The 17,670-nt window shown below is 51.7% G+C and overlaps 1 protein-coding gene and 1 long non-coding RNA gene across 9 annotated transcripts in view; one reads left to right on the forward strand and one right to left on the reverse strand.

Moving 5' to 3' along the window:
• On the forward strand, nucleotides 1–11,463 carry LOC135402034 (uncharacterized). Of its 3 annotated transcripts, none has more exons than XR_010425015.1 (3): nucleotides 1–4,669; nucleotides 9,186–10,192; nucleotides 10,553–11,463. It is a non-coding gene; the product is annotated as an uncharacterized LOC135402034 (long non-coding RNA). The 3 variants fall into 3 exon arrangements; XR_010425014.1 differs by having other exon boundaries at nucleotides 9,186–9,251; nucleotides 10,075–11,463; XR_010425013.1 differs by having other exon boundaries at nucleotides 9,186–11,463.
• The window catches only part of ST14 (ST14 transmembrane serine protease matriptase), a 21,392-nt gene continuing 14,506 nt past the window's right edge, over nucleotides 10,785–17,670 (reverse strand). For 5 of the 6 annotated variants that reach the window (XM_064634715.1, XM_064634718.1, XM_064634713.1 and 2 more), the window contains 10 exons: nucleotides 17,104–17,213; nucleotides 16,156–16,286; nucleotides 15,809–15,913; nucleotides 14,651–14,758; nucleotides 14,141–14,254; nucleotides 13,817–13,945; nucleotides 13,280–13,466; nucleotides 12,867–13,141; nucleotides 12,452–12,588; nucleotides 10,785–11,957 (listed from right to left, as the gene is read on the reverse strand). In XM_064634715.1, the coding sequence (XP_064490785.1) occupies nucleotides 11,796–11,957; nucleotides 12,452–12,588; nucleotides 12,867–13,141; nucleotides 13,280–13,466; nucleotides 13,817–13,945; nucleotides 14,141–14,254; nucleotides 14,651–14,758; nucleotides 15,809–15,913; nucleotides 16,156–16,286; nucleotides 17,104–17,213 (1,458 nt within the window). In that variant the 3' untranslated portion in view covers nucleotides 10,785–11,795. The remainder of the gene's footprint in view (nucleotides 11,958–12,451; nucleotides 12,589–12,866; nucleotides 13,142–13,279; nucleotides 13,467–13,816; nucleotides 13,946–14,140; nucleotides 14,255–14,650; nucleotides 14,759–15,808; nucleotides 15,914–16,155; nucleotides 16,287–17,103; nucleotides 17,214–17,670) is intronic. The other variant, XM_064634714.1, reaches the window with a different exon arrangement.

A 17,670-nucleotide genomic window follows, 5' to 3' on the forward strand; every position in this document is an offset into this window, starting at 1 on the left:
ATCTGTGAACTGACCCTGCTGTGTCCTCAGGTGAGGAACACCATCTCTGTGGAACATTCTTGCTGGGGTGAAGCCTTCTCCATGTTTGTATGAGGTCACCTGCTATAGCAGTCATGTCTTGTGTGTCTTCTCATTACTCACGTGGTTCTGAACTCAGCTAAGAGGTGGGAGCTTGAGTGCTGCCTTGGCACTGGGATAATGCAGCCCCAGGACTTGGAGTTGGCTCAGCCACAGGCACAGCACGTGTACAAACATGGTGCAGGCTGCATCTTCCCTGAGGTTTGTGGCAATCCAGTTCCAAATCCAAACGTGAACTTCCTCTGGACCAGGACATGTGCTCAGCTTTCCTTTCACCAATCCCTGAACCCATTCTGGGTGAGGGAAGGATGAGCAGCCGTGGCAGCCCTTCCCAGTGTGAACTGTGTTTGTTTTGGGTGAAATGCAGAAACTGGAGAGGGATGAACTCTTCAGGCTCCTGGGAGCTCCTGCCAGCTCTGTGCTGTGACCCCAGGTGAGGAACATCATCCCTATGGAACATTCTTGCTGGGGTGAAGCCTTCTGTGTGTCTGTATGAGGTCACCTGCTGTATCAGCCTGTCTTGTGTGCTTTCTCGTTACAAAGGTGGTTCTGGAGCATTGTTCTACCTTGGAGAAGGAAACGGAAGGGCTGAGAGGATCACCTGAGGATATTCTACAAGGCAGCAGCAGGCTGGCATGGAAACTGCCTCTTGTCTATTTGGATCCTGTATAGACTTATCCCCTACTGTATCTAACTCATGTTTTTTGGTGTAAGGTATGGTTGGACAAGCTCTTCCAGCTTGCTGAGCTCTCATTGCTGCCCTAGCCTAGGTGCTGTCAGGTCACACTGCTCTGTCCCAGCTTTCCTTGGAGTGGGAGTCTTGCTGCACACATCCTAGGTGCTGTGTGGAGCTGGAAACCTTGCCACTCTTGGCTATAAATTTACCTTTCCTTGCTTGTCATCTTTTCAGGGCAATGAGCCCAGCAGCCCCACAGGCATGGCCGAAGCATGGGATCAGTGTTCCCAGTGGTTGATCTACAGGAACAAGCACATGGGGAGGGAATGAGTTCATCTCCTCCACGCTCTTGGCCGTGGCAGGGCTGTTCCTATATTCCTGCCGTACTGGGGTGATAAGCTGGTTGCAGGGAGAACATTCTGTCCCTTCCCTGGAAGAGGAGTTTCATCCGAACCTTCCTCCTGGGAGCAGTCCTTGGTAGGCAGCTGAAATTTTCCTTTTCCTCTCATCCCATGACTGCTAGGGAATATCCAGCCCATTGCATTGTCCATATTTCCACTGTCCAGAGGTGTTTCAGGATCTGTCGGCTGGTTCTTTCCTTTATTGCAACTTTTTAGCTGCTTTCTCACAGGTTGGTGCTTTAACCCTTAATTTCTCCTGGTTTTGGTACAGCAGGTGATTGCAGTTTGGCTGAAGGAATGAATCTAAAATGTACCAACATCTCTGCTCCTTCACTGTAGTTGTGCTCTGGAAGATGCGGCCCCTCTAAAGCACCTCTGGTAACAGAAGAAACTGAAGTGGATCCAAATGACTCTGGTTTCAAAGGAGATTTAATTTGGTGACTAAACCAGGCTGCAGGCTTTCCAGTCCTATCAATCCCATTAAAAAGCAAAAAATAATTTAAAAAAAAAAAAAACAAACAACAAAAAATCACAAAAATGCACAAAATCTTAACAATAGCAGAAGTCATAACTATAATTTTACTGTGTACTGTTGTTTTAACAGGTGGAGTGTAACTGGAGTGAACTTGTGTGCAGCACGTTGGATTGAGTGGTGTAAAAGTCACGGTAAAGTCTTGGATTTCTGGCATGGAGATGTGGGTAGAAGGGTGAGTGAGAGCCGTGTTTGAAGGATTGGGGTGAGGTGTTATGTTTGAGAAGGAAAAAACTTAATTTCTGATGGGAAGTGTTTTAAGTTTCACTTGATGTCCTCCATCTGTTCCCAGCTCAGACCACTCCTCTCTTCCTCCTTGTGCTTGCCCAGGGCTGTTGTATGTGACTGTTCAAACAGCCCTAAGTCTGTTTATTTACTGAGGCTGAAAATCATCTTGCAATCAGAATTCTTCATGGTGCAAATACCTTGTTTTAACAGCCAGGCTGGTTCTCTGCTGCAATGACAACAGTAACAGACCTCTCGGCTCATCTTTCAAGTCTCTGTCAAGGGCAGGTGTCCTTGCACGGGCAGTTGCTGCCTTCCAGAGATCCAGGCAGGCTCAGAGGGTTGGTTTTTCTCTGTGTTGGAGACAGCAGCCAGGGCAGGTCTCTGATGGACAAGCCGTGTGTTCCAGTTATCTTGTGCGTGCTGGGATTTGCCAGGAAACTAATGATCTGTCTGGTCCAGAGTCTTACAGGCACCAGCAGCAGTTGTCTCCTAAGGAAAGCACCAGAGGCTGATATTAATCAAGGAATGAGCTTTTCCTGGCTTTTCTTCCTCACCCCAGCTCAGGTAAGGCTGTTTCTCAAGCATGTGGCTCTTAAACAACATCCAAACCAGCAGTGCAGAGGTACTGGGGCTGTTTCTTGACTATTAGTTTTCCTGAGGTTTCAGACTTAATGAATAACTGTATGAACTTGCCTGAAAACATATAAACCTCACACTTACACTATGTGAATTCCTTGTCAAATAACTTCTGTCTGAAGTATTTGAGCTTGGAGATTTAACTAGCCAAGGCTAAAGGCCACCAAGGTGCCTGCTGCTGTCCTGGCTATTGCACAGGCTATGGGTTTTCCTGCAGATGCTCACACTTCTCAGAAGCTGCTCCTCACCTGAGTGCAGCCCCAGCAGCCCAAATGCTATTGTGTGAAGTGTGTTGGTGGGGTTGACTCACTCTGGCAGGTTTGGTAGCAACTGTATATTATCTGCCTTACCTGTGCTGTGTGAACCATCGCCTCTCCAAACTTCTGGAACAGCAAAAACTGGAGATGGGATGACCTCAGATCTTTCCAATTCTCCATTTTCCCCCTGTGGGGGAAGGCTTGTTCTCTCCACTAGATTTTCCTGTACTGGTTCCAGTTTTCAATGACTCAAGGCCAGGGTTTTCATCGTTTCCCTCAGGAGCCTGGCAGATTGCTCACCATGAGAGATGCTTTCCTAAACCTCCACCTGATCTGTTCCCCTCTTTGATTTCAGCCTTGAATTGAAAGAGTGGTCAGCAAAAAGTTACAGTGAGTTAATGCCGATCAAATGAAGTACTTGAGTACCAGTAACTCTTTCTGGGTCACTTTGATGCAGGTCCTGAATAGAAATGATTGAAACAAAGCTGTCATGGTGTCACTTGAAGGCTGACAAGCACTGAAAAGCACAGACAGTGTAGGTAGTGAGGTCCTTCTAGGAGTTACAGGTTAGTGGAAAGTTTTAGTCTATAGAATATAAATGTACCTGCAACTGGTGGAAACTGGAAAGATTACCCCTGAAATATGGAACTACATGGCCAACTGCAGACGTGGCAATTGCTGGTTTTATTCTAGGCTTTGCTTGTGCCTAGTACTTAGTCAAGAAGCTTGACTTTTTTTCTTAACAAGCTGAGGATTTTCCCATGCATTGCTTTCTGTTATGCTGCCTGTGCTGTCAATGCTGTGCAACCAGTAGCTTGACTGTAATGCTGAAGTAATTCTTAAAATATCGTCTGTGAAACAGATCAGGCATGACGGGATAAAGCCCTTTTCCATGAATGATGAGTGGGACCAGACCGTGGATTCACTCTCAAACGGGAGCCCGCACAAGAAGGGAGAAATAAATTCCAAAGCATGGCCATACAAGGGACAAAACTAGAAGCAAATCCAATGTCCACCACTGAGAATTCCAGAAATATTTAGGGCAGGATGGAAAGCCGGTAGTGGTTAAGAGGTCTGTGGTAGGATGATACATCATGGGATGGGAAGCTCTGTCTTTTGGTTAGATTGCTTGGGAAGCTGGTTTGTGGTTTATCTGAAATGAGCAGTGGGCTCTTCAAACCAGGGTAGGGAATAAGGATTGAGTAGGAACAGGGGATGATGCTGCACTTGCACCTCTGCCAGGGAGATGGAGGGGAGTTAGTTAGTGCTTCCTCACAGGCCCGTGCCACACACCAGTCCTGCCAACCTCCGTGTGCCAAGGGAGGAACTACTGCTTCCTTGGGGAGAAGGGGTTTTTGTGCTCTGACAGCACTGGCTGTGCTGGGGGGGCAAAGAGCATGACTAAGGGTAAGATACAGAACCAAGCTCTGCACCCTGATTCACCCCATCCCTGTACAGCTTCGCTCTTCCCTCCAGGAATGTCTGATAATGCAGCACACAGGGCTGAGATCACCCTTCTGGCAAGTGCCTGCTGTGGTGTGAGACCAGTCATCTAACAGCACGGTGTTACTGCAGTCTCCAAGGCAACCCTCCTCGCCGTTCCCCTTTGGAAGCTCTGTGTATTCCTGAAGCTGCAAGTGCAGGAGATGTGAAAGACCTTACCTGTGCCAGTGAGCTCTAGACCAGGAGGCTGTTTCTGCCTTGGGTATTTCCTGCTGGAAGGTGCTGCCTGTCCACCCTTCATGTCACACAGTCTTTCTTTTTCTCCTGCTACTTCCCTTCTCTGTGTGCTGTGTGTGCACCCAGCTGTGCTTGCACAAAGTCTGGGCTGCCATGAGGATCACTGGAGATCTCTGCTGAGGTGAGACCTTGCATCATTGGCATGTGCTGGAAAGAGAATTCCAGAGGAGGGTCCCAATTTGTCAACTCTGCAGTTCTTAGCAGCACTAAAATACTCCTGGTGTAGTGGGTTTCTGTGGCTGGGTGGTAGCGGGGGGGCTACAGGGGTGGCTTCTGTTAGAAGCTGCCAGAAGCTTCCCCTGTCCCGTGGAGCCAATGCCAGCCGGCTCCAGGATGGAATTCCTGCCTCTGGCCAAGGCCAAGCCAGTCAGGAGCGGCAGTAACACCTCTGGGATAACACATTTAGGAACAGAAGAGTGTTGCACAGAAAGAATTCCAGCCAGGGAAGAGCAGAGTTAGAACATGGGAACAGCACTGCAGACCCCAAGGGCAGTGCAGAAGGAGGGGCAGGAGGTGCTCCAGGTCCCTGCAGCCCGTGGGGCAGAGCAGGGGGGGGCAGCTGTGCCCCTGTGCCCATGGGGGAGCCCACGCTGGAGCAGGGGGATGCAGGAAGAGGGCTGTGACCCCGTGGCAGGCCCAGGATGGAGCAGGGTCCTGGCAGGGACCTGCAGCCCGTGGAGAGGGAAGCCCAGGCCCCGGAGCAGGGTTTTCCCAGGCAGGACTCGTGGCCCCTGTGGGGGACCCACGCCAGTACAGCTCCTTCCTGAAGGACTGACCCCACGGAAGAGTGACCCACGGGACAGCAGGTTGGGAAGAGCTGCTGCCTGAGGGATGGACTCACACTGAGAGGTCCATGGAGGACTGTCTGCCCACGGGAGCAGGGGAAGGACTCCAACTCCTCTCCCTGAGCAGCAGCAGAAACAACTGACTGTGACTCCCATTCCCGTCCCCCTGCACTGCTGGGGGGGAGGAGGGAGAACATGGAAGGAAGGAGGGGTGGGGGGAAGCTGTTTTCAAGACTGGTTTTTTTCTCGCTCTTTGGCTCTTATCCTGTTAGTAGTAAATATAAGTACTATCCTCACTTTGAGTCTGTTTTGCCCGTGAAGGTGATCAGTAAGTGACCTCTCCCAGCTCTTACCTCTACTCATGAATTCTTAGCTGGTTTTTTTTTTTCCTCTCTCTCCTCTGTCCAGTTGCAGAGGGAGGGTGAGAGAGCAGCTTTAGTGGGTACCTGGTAGCTGGCCAGGTCAACCCACTACACCTGGTAATGAAACAGCTCACCTACAGTTCACCATTATGTCCCAGAGTGTCTTCCCTGGGCTTCTCTTCAGCAGTTGTGAGGAAGGTCAGGGGAAAACTCCTTTGCTATTTGTGTGGAAGAACCCCCCTGTTAGGTTGTACATGGAGCTGAGACCAGCTTTGTCTATTTAAAAATGGGCATTTCCTGAACATTCCTGATCTTGGGGTCACTGGTGTGCAGTAAGGGACTCCCATCTCTCAGGAGAAAGCCAGAGCTGCTCTCCTGGCACAGCTGAACCATCTGACAGCTGGAGAGAAGTGAGGTGATGGGAAGAGCTGGCTCAGCCCAAGCATCTCATGTTCCCTGGGGGTGACAGTGCTGCTGACTTATAGAAGTTGCTGTCCCTTTTGTCCCCCACTGTGAGCCCTGGGAAAGTGCTGGATTAGGCGCAAGCTCTGCTTTAGCAGGCAAGTGGTTTGTTTGTCTTTTCTGTGTCCAGTGGAAGCTGCTGGGAACCTGCTCCCCTGGAGCACTTCTACTACAGCCTTTCTGTCAAAGTCTGTGCTCCCAAACCTGGCCAGAGTCTCCATCCAGCACCCCTCAGCCCCCACTTGGCTCTCTCAGCCCTGGATTTCTCCTGAGATGTCTCTCAACTGCACCACACAGTTGCTGGCATGTGTTGGATCAGGTGCTTTCCAGGAACTCTGGCAGCTGCCACGTCTGTAAATAGTGTCACTTGATGGCCCCTGAGGGCTGGAGGGGAGAAAAGGTGTTTCCCTCTCGCTCTCTGGTTGATGCTGTAGCACTCAGGACATGGGAGCTGGTTCACCCAGTGACTCCAGGATCTGAGGTGAACTGCCCTCACAGGCTGTGGAGCCCCAGTTTAGCAGCACAACCTAGACTGGAGTCACTGAGCAGAGAAACCAAGCAGGGCTGAGGCATTCAGCATTTAGTGAGCCTTCAGCCCTGACAAGAGTTGGAGTAACTGAGAGGCAGAATCTGCCTGGTGGATTGAGATCATTGCTGTTGAAGGATATGACGGAGACAATCCACTTACAGGCCTGGCTGCTGTGCTGGTTTTAACTCTTTCTCCCCTGCTCATCTCCCCAGTAGCAAGTTGGGGAATACGTGTGGGAAACAAAACAGCAGCAGACAGTGGCATGTGAAGTGATTCTCCTCGCTGGCACAGATGGGGCTGGAGAGCAGAAATACCCGTGGTGATTTAAAGGGCAAAGATAACTTGCTGCTTTCTCACTTGCAAGGCCTAAAATGGTTTGGAGGAAGGAAGAGAGAACCTGAGCCTGCTGGTTTGTGAGAGATGTTGGATACTGTACAGATGGGGTTTTTATGTACTTGATTTCTTCAGAGCTCATGAGTAGTAGGGGACAGGCTGTTACTGGTGGGAACTGGTGCTGAACTGGTCAACAGGCACAGGTGTCTGTGTGAAAGGCTGTTGTCTCCCAGATAAGACAAGTCCCAAAATGACTGTAGAGGGTTTTTCCTCCCCTCTTTAGCACTTCTCAGGCAACATTCAGGCTCTCCAGCCCCACTGGCTTGGCCGTGCATGTGTTGGATCATGAAGTGAGGTCTAAACCTTGCCATGCTCAGCTGCAGGAGTGAACAACACCTGGTGTAATGAATGTGAGGAAAGATGTGATTCAGGATGGTAGTGGGGGCTGGTTTTGTGAGCACAAAGGAGATCTGCTGGTGGAAGGGCCAAGAGTGAGTGCAGGAGCCAGAGACTCACAGGGAGCATCGATGCCTGGGGCCAGCAGGGGCAGGGGGCAGAGAAGTGGGGACTGGCAGAAGAGGAGACAATCCTTGATGCCAAAAGGACTTTTTAAGCACCCAAGACCGCTGTGGGTGTAGAGGTGCCTGGAGTAGCCTGTGGTATCCAAAAGAGAAGGGATGTGGGGCTCAGGGTGCAGAAGCAGAGCCCCAGCCTGATCCTTTTGCTGCCATTCCATGGGGGCAGCCAGGGGGTGTGAAAGGTTCTCCAAGCAATGTTTGGGATTTCTTCCTTTGGTTCATCAGCTGTAAATTCAGAGATCTGGCATGCCTTCCTGGGGGCTTGTCTACTTTAAGTCCCACTGGGGAGCTGACTTCTGGGCAGCCTTGCCTGGGTTCACTTCCAGAGGATGCACCTTTTCCTCCCCCCCTTCCCCCCCCCCCCCCCTACCGCCCCTGGTATCCCAATAACTCCCAGCAGCACAAAACCCTCTCTGCTCCCTGTTTCCTGACCCTGTTGACTGTGTTGGCTTCCCAGAGTGAGAGATTGCCCTCAGTGCGTGTGTTGGGTTCCCTGATCTCTTCACTTTTCTCACAGTTTCTAAGATGACCAGTGCAGTGAGACACAAATGCCAGCCCCTTGTATTTTGTGTGCCTGGGGACAAGCCTGAGCCACTGCTGGATTACACAAACTCCTGGTCATTGCCACCATGTGATGTGACTCTTGAGTTTGTATCCCCTGTTCAGCGGTGTTTTGCCCCTACCAGCTCTGAGCACAAACTGGGACTGGTTTGTGTTTGCATTCCTGAAATCCTGTGATGTCAGAAGTGTGCTGCATCAACCTGAAATGCAGTTTCTGGGGTCTGACAAGAGGGCTCTTTTAACATGAAACAAGTGAAAGAGTTTTCTCTGATGCCTCTGAGTGCTGAGAGAGAGGGGGAAGAGCCTGCGAGCTGCTGTTTGCAAGAATGAAACTCGAGCTGGTGACTTCCAGTGAACTCTTGGACCTTTAACTGAGGGATGGGACTTTCCAAACTGATTCAGAACTGCTGTTCCCCCCAGAGTCCTCACTTGGGCACCTTGCAGGCAAGGCCAGCTGCTCTGAGCTGCCTGGCTCAGTTCTCCATCCTGCCTACGCTTGTTTCCCTTTCCTGCCCGCTCATTCTTTCTTTCTCCTCCTGGCCCCCTCCTCTCTGGACTTCGGGAGAGGGATCTGGAACTTGCAGCCTGTTCCTTCCCGCTTCCCTGGACCTCCTTCCTCGTGATGCTGCTTCAGGAGCCCTTCCCTGGGCCGAGAGGGACATCTAGTGGGGCTGGAGCTCAGGGACCTGGGGGTTTCTGTATTTCTTGCATTATTTATTTATTTATTTATTTGTAATCCTTATGAAGGACTGGTTCTTGTTGGAGCAGGAACTGAGCTTTCACATAGTCCTGCTGTACTGATGGCCTGGGGGCAAGGTGTACCTTTGGTGGCCAGTTGGTGGGATGTTTCTCTCTTTTCTGGGATGTGTGAGGGGAAATTGTCTGTTCCGTGAGGCTGGGGAGCAGCAGGATCTGTGCAGGGGAGCAGTCAGGTCAGCCTCTCCTCCAGAGCCTGCAGGTATCTCTGTCTCTAAGGTGCCTCCCAGAAGGAAGCAGTGAGGTTTCACGGTTACCTCTTCCTTTCCAGTGTGATGCTGTACAGGTGCAGCCATTCCTGCACCGTGGAGCCTGAGGATGGAGGGAGAAATGTGGGGTGAGTGAGGGGCAGCTGCTGCTCTGAAATCAAACACAGAAGAGTCAGGCATGGCGCTTGCTGCTTTATTTGTGCTTTGGTTGTAAGAATATTTTTATCCATGTCCATCCTTGTTGCCCTTTTCCATGAGCACAAAGAGCTGTGAAGGGAGGGATAGCCAGATCATACCTTTGTACTTGGCCAGAGGGAAATGCTGTGGAAGCCTGAGCCCTTTCCTTGCAGGTGTAGGACTGAGGATGATGTGGGACAACAGGCTCTTCCTCTGCACAGTAGAAATATTATGATGACAAGAACAAAAACAGTGGGTTTTTTGTCTCTGCTTCTGCATCAAGTGATCTTACACAAGGCTTGAAATTGTCCCCTCGAGTTGTGTTGAAACTGTGAGCCCACAGCAGTGGGAGGAAGGAGCTCTTCACCCCAAGTTCACTGAGAGGTTGCTTGAAGAAGCCAGTGTGCTCTTCCCAGGGAATTGAATCTCAGTTTTGTGTGTGTTTGGGGCTTAAAGGAAATACACTGCCAAAAACAAGGATGAATTTGATGCCTGAGCCAAAAAGGCATTTAGGAAATCTCCCCCCGACCCCAGTAATTCAGGGCAGGTGATATGAGATCCGAGGAGCTCTGCTGGTCTGTGCACTCCAGCACACACAGGGCAAGGAAAGGCTGCAGGGCTGAGCCAGCCCCTCAGAGCCCCCCCTGGCTTCCTCAGAGCCCCCATGTGCTCAGTGCCAGCCTGGAATGGGGCTGTTGGGGAGGAAAGAGGATCTGTGGTGAGTGACACTGCTCTTGGTAAAGCAAAACCTGTCTGAACACACTTCTCTTTCAGATTCGGTTGCACAGGATTCACACTTCTGTCTGGGAAAGCATCTCCTGCACCCTTGCTTGGCTCAGCAATCCTTCTGGATGTGGCAGGATCCCCAGACCATGTGTGGGCACAACAGAGAGTGAGTAGACACCAGATCTTGTCCTCAGCAGGTGATGGAACATCCCACTGCAGTTCCCCCGGGTGCAGGTGCCAGGGGCTCTTTACTCCTATGGCACCCTGTTATCCCAGGCCACTTCTGGGGATCATCATCCATAATACCTCAAATTTAGGGAAGCTTTTTGTGGGGCTTGTCTGGCAGAGCTACCTACAAACTGGGACATTGGAATTAAACCATCTGTGCCTTATTGGCTGTGACAGCTCAGTGCTGCAAACGGCTGCTCCCTGGGCAACAGTGACCACAGTAGATGCTTCTTTTATGTTGCTGCAGCATCATGTAAGCACAGATATAAAAATGTTCCTTACCTCTGTTTCTCTGCAGAGAGGGCTGGGGCACAGACCATTCTCCTGTGAGCTCTTACAGCTGGTTTTTGTGAGGATTTCTCCCTAGACTCTTCTTCACCACAGTGGAGCTGCTGTGCACAGGGGTGCAGTATTCCAGTGTTTTATGTGGAGCAGCTCCACTTCCTCTTAGCACTGGGGGTCTGTGCTGCTGGTTTCTGACTCAGGAACATTTGCACAGAAGCTCAGGAAGAACCACACAGGCACAGTACTAGAAAATATCCCAGTTTATTGGAGCATCTCACTTCAGAGAGTTTTACAAAACAATGTATTTACAGGTAAGGAAGGTACTAACTCAACTCAACTGGAGTGGGCTCTGCTGGAGCAAGGAACAGGCTACACAGGAGAGAGGAAGGAAATTAGCACATTCACAAGTCACATTTTTCTTTACAAAAGTAGGATGAGTGTAAGGCTGGTGTGGGCACAGCTGACCCATGTTGTCCTTGCAGGGAGCACTCCAGGACGGATTCAGTGCAGCCTTTGTGCTCTCCACCATCGCTTCAGGTACCTGGAGCTCAGCAGAAGCTGTATCAGCTCAGCCCAGAGTGGAGTTAAGGCACAGTGTGGGGATGCCAATGGCCCTGGGGTCTCCATCTGTGCAAGTAGCTCTTCCCATGGCTTCCCTCAGGGTGAGTGATGGGTTCTCTCTTTCTGGCCTCCAGCCCTGGACTCAGCCAGGCCAGAAGCTGAGTTGGACAGAGGACAGAAGGAGAAGACCACAGCATGGGACAAGAAGGGGACCCCCCTAAAACGATGGTAAGACCTCCCTTCTCCACCCCTCACAACTGAACACCACATGTGGATGGCCATTTGAAAACAAATGCAGGACTTAGAATATATTCTGAAAGCATGTTTTTGAACCTGTCCAATAAAGTTTGCCTCTAAACAAAAGGTGTTTGTCTCTTTTTTCTTTTTTTTAAATTTAATTATTTTTTTTTTATTTCTTAAGTTTATTATTATAAGTAATCTTGAATGATGGCTCATTCATGGGAGCTGCACTAGCTTACCCACCAGGGGAAAAACTTCTCCAAACATGAATTTCTAAGTTGGGAACACTAAAGACTGAACCAAACCATCAGCTCTGGTGCACAGGGAGTCCCAGGCGCTCGCAGCGAGGTAGAGGGAGGGTTGAAGTTCACAGTAGAGGCTGTGCATAGCTGGCAGTGCCAAGTGTCTCCAGCCAGCACTGTCCAAGAGGTGTTCAGGCAGGAATCCATCCATCCCTAGAGGCCTGTGTGCTGCTGGATCCAGTCTCGCAGGCTGGTGAGCCGGCTGTACACTCCAGGCTTGTTCCTCTGGGCACAGCCATCCCCCCAGCTCACCACTCCGGCCAGGAACATCCGACTGCTGGGCTCCACACTGACCAGGGGGCCCCCGGAGTCTCCCTGCACACAAACACACAGGAGCATGAGCACCAACCCCCTACAGCGTCCTAATACAAAGTGTTGAAGTCAAAACTGAGCAAAAAATAATCAGTCAGTAAAACTCCACATCTCAAAAACAATTCTAACTCAGCACAATTTTTTGGCCGTTCCCTGAAACAAATATTTAAGTCTGGCAATAAGAGTTACAGGGCCAGAACACAGCTATAAAATCAAGCAGTCTGTCTTGCTAACTAAGAATAACGAACAGCCAGAAGCTGGATGGGGTTGTATCTCCTACTTGGTCAGATGTTTTTGAGTGTAAGTCCTGCACTTTTTGAGACTAAGTCATGTGTCGACACAAGTTGCTGCTGGCACCCATTCCAATCTGTCCGTTGTCTGAATCCAGGAGGATTCACATACATTTGTTGTAGGTTAAAAGTGTAAATATAAGTGCAGATGGCCTGCCTCCCTAACGAATAAATAGCAAAGAGCACTAACTCCAAGTGCTGCCCTACCTGGCAGGCGTCCACACCCCCAGTCAGGATCCCCACACACATCATACGTGGCGTCAGCTGGTCCGTCAGGAGCTGGTTACACACAGTCTGGTTGATGAGCCTGATCTCTGCCTTCTGCAGGATGGAGGCTCCAGTGCCTGTGAGGGTAAGTAAAATACATATTTTGAAGCAGCTCCCACTTTTCTACCCTCAAGAAACACAAAAATCATAGAATCACAGAATGGTCTGGAAGGGATTAAAGCTCATCTTGTTCCACCCCCTGCCATGGGCAGGGACTCCTTCCACTAGCCCAGGTTGCTGCAACCCCTGTCCAACCTGGCCTTGGACACTTCCAGGGATTGGGCAGCCACAGTTTCTCTGGGAAAACTATATAAAATACGTAAGTGCAGTCCCAAATTCCCACACCAGCGCTCACCTCCTTCCGCGGTCGCTCCCCAGCCAGTCACCCACAGGTCCTTGCCCACGGGGAAGTTGTGGGTGGCATCGGGCAGGCAGATGGGCTGGACGACGGCCGAGAAGGTGACGGGGCTCTGCAGCTCCAGCACGGCAATGTCGTAGTCGTAGGTGTAGTCGTTGAAGAAGGGGTGGGAGATGACGCGCTTGATCTTCCGTGTCTGCACGTTGGGGCCGCTGAGGTCGCCTTGGTCGGTCAGGCCCAGGTAGGCTGTCCACAGGCTGGGGTCCGAGTACCTGCACAGGGCACGAGACACAGGGTGAGGCCCCATCTCACAGCTCGCTGCCTTAAACAGTTTCCTCAAGAAATGCCTCTCAAAATTGGTGGTTTCCTATTGAAATGCCTGAAAAGGGACGGACCCGGCTCTCCTGTACCTGATGCCCTGCAGGGGCAGGAAGCAGTGAGCTGCTGACACGAGCCAGCTCTCCGAGACCAGCGAAGCCCCACAGATGTGGCCCTGGCCCTTGACGTGCAGGCTGACCTGCCATGGCCACTCTCCCACGTCCGAGTTCTGCCCGCCGACAATCCGTGACTTCCTGACGTAGGAGCGGGTCCCGCAGTCTGGGGTGGGGAAGGAAAGGGGTGCTTGGTTACTCCTGTTCTGATTCCATACCTCCCCTCTGTTCCTTGGGGATATCTGACAGCACGAGTGCCCCATTACTCATGTCAGGGAGGGCTGATGCTACATTAGCTATAATATTTACTTCCTAAATACATAAATGTGCAGATATTCCTGTATTCCCCATCTTGAACAACGCAGACACTCCCCAGGCTGATATAGAATACATCCTGGTATTTCCAGATCAAGCCACCGCACAGAAATACCCAGAGGCTCTCTCTGCCACACTGGGGTGTTTCTCTAAGAGGCCCGGCCTAGAATCCAGTGTTCCCCCCATTCCCAGGGCACTCACTGCAGTTGTCCTCGTCAGAGTTGTCCTCGCAGTCCTGCTCCCCGTCGCACTCAGGGTTCTGTTTGCTGATGCAGTGCCCGCTGCGGCACTTGTACGTGTACTCCTTGCAGGGCACTGTTGTCTGACCTGCTGCAGGCAGGACAGAGAGACAGGGGTCAGACCCAGTTCTCGGGAGGTCACACCGCCCAGGAGCCCATCACCTCTTCCCCACCATCTCCAGGACATGCCAACCCCATGAGAGAAAACACACGCCAGGATGCCCAACCACCAAGAAATCCATCAGAGGCTGCATCCGAGGGAGGTGCCCCCACAGTCCACCCTCACCTGTGCTGCAGCTGCCCTCGTCGCTCCCGTCCCCACAGTCATCCTTCCCGTCACACTTCCGTGCGTTGGGGACACACTTCCCGTTGTCACACTTGAAGCTGTCGGCTGCACAGCCTGGGGACAGAGAGCAGCTCCTGAGGGCAGGGCAGGAATCCTGCAGCACTCTGACACACAGTTGTGTCTACTGCCTTCCCCAAGTAAAGCCTCTGCAGCTCCAGCATCCTGTGTCTCCAATCTCTTCTTCTCCAAACTGCACACCACCCCCCAGTTACTCAGTCCTTTCTTTCCCCAAAACCCACGTTTCCTACACCTCTGCACATCCTTCTTTCCTCCAAGCTCTCGCTCGGGGCTCAAGGAGGCTGCATCAGATGAGTCCTTGCCATGCCCCGTGCCTGGCTGTTATTTTGGGTTTCTTGCCCACTCATTTCCAGCACAGCACTTGCTTCCCTCCATCCCACAAGCCCCCACACTCCCAGTCCCCTTTACGTCAGCCCTCAGCGAGTCACTCACTGCACTGCAGCTCGTCACTGTTGTCACCACAGTCGTTCACGTTGTCACAAACCCAGAACTTGGGCTTGCACCAACCATTCTGGCACCTGAACTGCTGCTCAGTACAGCCTGGAAAAGGGCAGTGAGAATCACAGAATCATTAGGGCTTCAAGACCATCGAGTCCAGCCTGTGACCGATCCCCACCTTGTCACCCAGACCAGAGCACTGAGTGCCATGTTCAGCCATGTCTTAAACATCTCCAGGAATGGGGACTCCATCACCTCCCTGGGCAGTCCCTTCCAATGCTAGAAATCAGGGGAGAGACCTGCAAAGGCACCTGTGGAGTCACCAGCGACCCATCCACCATGGCAGTTCTCCCAGTGGGTGTGCAAACACTCGGGAACCCACCAAACAGCTCGAGACCGTGCACATGTACATAGATACACGACGCACTCGGGCTACAGCACAGTATTTCCATTTTTCTGGAGAACCAAACCATTTGGAACTGTCCTGTCTCAGGCAGCAGAGGCTGAAGCTGACATCACTGCAGGACAGCCTCAGGCAACAACTGAAGCAAAGCACTTGCTACAAGCAGCAAGAAAGCACCTGAGAAACCCTGATCATGGGCCACTCTTCCTCAGAAAACTACCACTCCCCTGGGAACCAGATCCCAATCTAGGGGATTCCATCCTCTCTAATGAACCGCAGACCCTGGACAGTAACACTAACTACAGGACAGCTCTGCTAATTCAGGAGGAAAACTTGTTGCACAAAGACACAACTCCATGTATCCCACAGGTTTTCCAGATGTGCTCTGCAAAGCCTGCCCGGTTGGGTAACAAAAGGTGTCCCTTCACAACACCCAGCTCAGTCAAACCCACAACCAGGAGGATTACACAGAAAAACACATTCCCAGCTGACTGGGACTGGAAATGGAGAGAGATGCCACTGGGAGAGGGCCGGATTAGCAGGAATTCACAGCTCCTAGGCTGGGAAAGGATCCCAAACAGATCCCACATCGAGTGCCTCTCACTGCAGTCTGGAGAACAGTGGCAGCGCTGGTTCCAGGCAGCACCGAGGCACACTGCCCAGAACAAATACCCCCAGAACACCACCCCAGGGCATCATGACCCTTCCCATGCCATGCCATGCCAAAGGGAAACCAAGGATGGACTTACTGCAGGATCTCTCGTCGCTGCCGTCCACACAGTCCAGCCACCCGTCACAGCGCATGCTCCGGTCGATGCAGCGACCCGTGTTGCAGGTGAACTTGCCAGGGCAGGCTGGGAGGGAGAAGGGAGTAAAACCGCACGTGAGCCCTCCAGGTGTCCCCTCGACATCACCTCCCCAAAGCACACAGTGCTCCCTGTGCCTGCCTCCAGCAGAACATAGCAGGGACACAATGAGGTTTGCAGTAAAATAAGACAAGCTGCTATGCCCCTGGAAAAGGCTAGGGAAGCAAGGAGGAGCAGCTCTGGATCTCAGGGAAATCAGTTTCTCCCCCAGCCCCAGGGTTCCAACTCACGGTCGCTGGAGTCGTAAGACAGGTACTCTGCAGAGAAGCCCGTGTCTGTATAGGACTGGTCTGAGTGGAACCGGACCTGGATTTTGTTGGTGCTGCTGGCCACTACGAACTGGGAGCGCTCCCCACAGTACCTGCAGGGCAAAGGGGAGTCAAGTGCTGTAGCAAACTTCCTTCCATCCCTGACGTCCCATCGGCACAGAGCTGAGGGGGCAGGAGAGCAGGGAGCAGGTCTGATCCCAGCACAAACTGCCAGGTCTCAGGGTCCAAATTCTGCTGCCACTCACAGTAGGTTTGAGCCAGTTGCAAACACCAGCTTGTGACCTTAAGAACGACTGTGAACAAGTTTTTCCACATCCCTGCCTGCCTCAGTGATGTGTCTGACCTCAGATATGCTGGACTTGTGCAGGATCCCATCCCACCACAGGCAGGTGTGACCATGTACACAAGCAGCACTGCAGGAACTCAGGACTGTAGAGGCAAGTGCTGCTACTCAGAACACTCTCTCTGAGGCAGGGTCAGCTTCCTTGCCCAAAACATTTGCAAAACAAGACTAATCATGTCCCTGTGCAGTACCAAGTTGTCTGGCCCAGGTTCCATCATGCTGTGTAACAGCACATGGCCAATACATCAGGAAATGCATCACAGAACACAACGGAACTGTCCTGAGAACAGAGATTTGCTCATTCAAGCAAACCCATCCCAGAAGTTTCTGCCTTCCCTCACATAAGCCATGTGCCATGACAGAATCTGGGGGGATTCAGCTGCGGCTGGGTCTCATCCCCAAGCTTGGGGTTCCCCTCTCACCACAGGGTAAATCCCAGCACCCTCCTGCCTCATCCCATCCTAAAGAGCACCAGCACACTTCCCACAGCAGGTTTAAGGAAAGCACAAAGTTCTGTGTTACTAAACAAAGCCCCTCCATGGGTCAGAGAGCACCTGACAACCCACCTTGTGCTGTTGATCTGCACATAGTCCTTGGTGCAGGAGCTGACGGGGATCCCGGGCTCCAGCACAAAGAACATGTTGAAACGCACCTTCACATTCTTTATAGAGGGAACCTGCAAAAGCAAGCAGAGTCAGTGGGGATGCTGTTTTCTGGAGCAAGGAAAAGGGAATAAGCTTCATGGGAAGAGGATAGAAGATAACTGAAAACAGGAAGAAGTCAGTTTTCCAGAAGGAAAAGAAACACCTTCATAAAAGTCACTATGAGCCACCCCAGTTGCAGGATCTCTGATGGAACAGGCACACAGAGGGGGCGGAAGCCAGACCTCTGGTCACCAGCCAGTGACTGGACTGCCCCAAAGCTCCCACTCTCATGCTTTTCGTGTGAAGCTACAGTTTTTCGGGGGGCTACTATAAGTGTCACGTGGGGTTCAGGCCTCTCACTGCCTCTTCAGCCTTTGCCCCCAGCTCTGAACACCTCCCTCAGCCATGCCAGATTCAGAGCCTCTGAGCAGCAGCTGCTGCGAGCTCCCTTGGACTGCGTCTGCACGACCAGAGTCATTGGACAGCCTA

The sequence above is a fragment of the Pseudopipra pipra genome, chromosome 23 (assembly GCF_036250125.1).
Source record: "Pseudopipra pipra isolate bDixPip1 chromosome 23, bDixPip1.hap1, whole genome shotgun sequence".
Classification (NCBI taxonomy): Eukaryota; Metazoa; Chordata; class Aves; order Passeriformes; family Pipridae; genus Pseudopipra; species Pseudopipra pipra.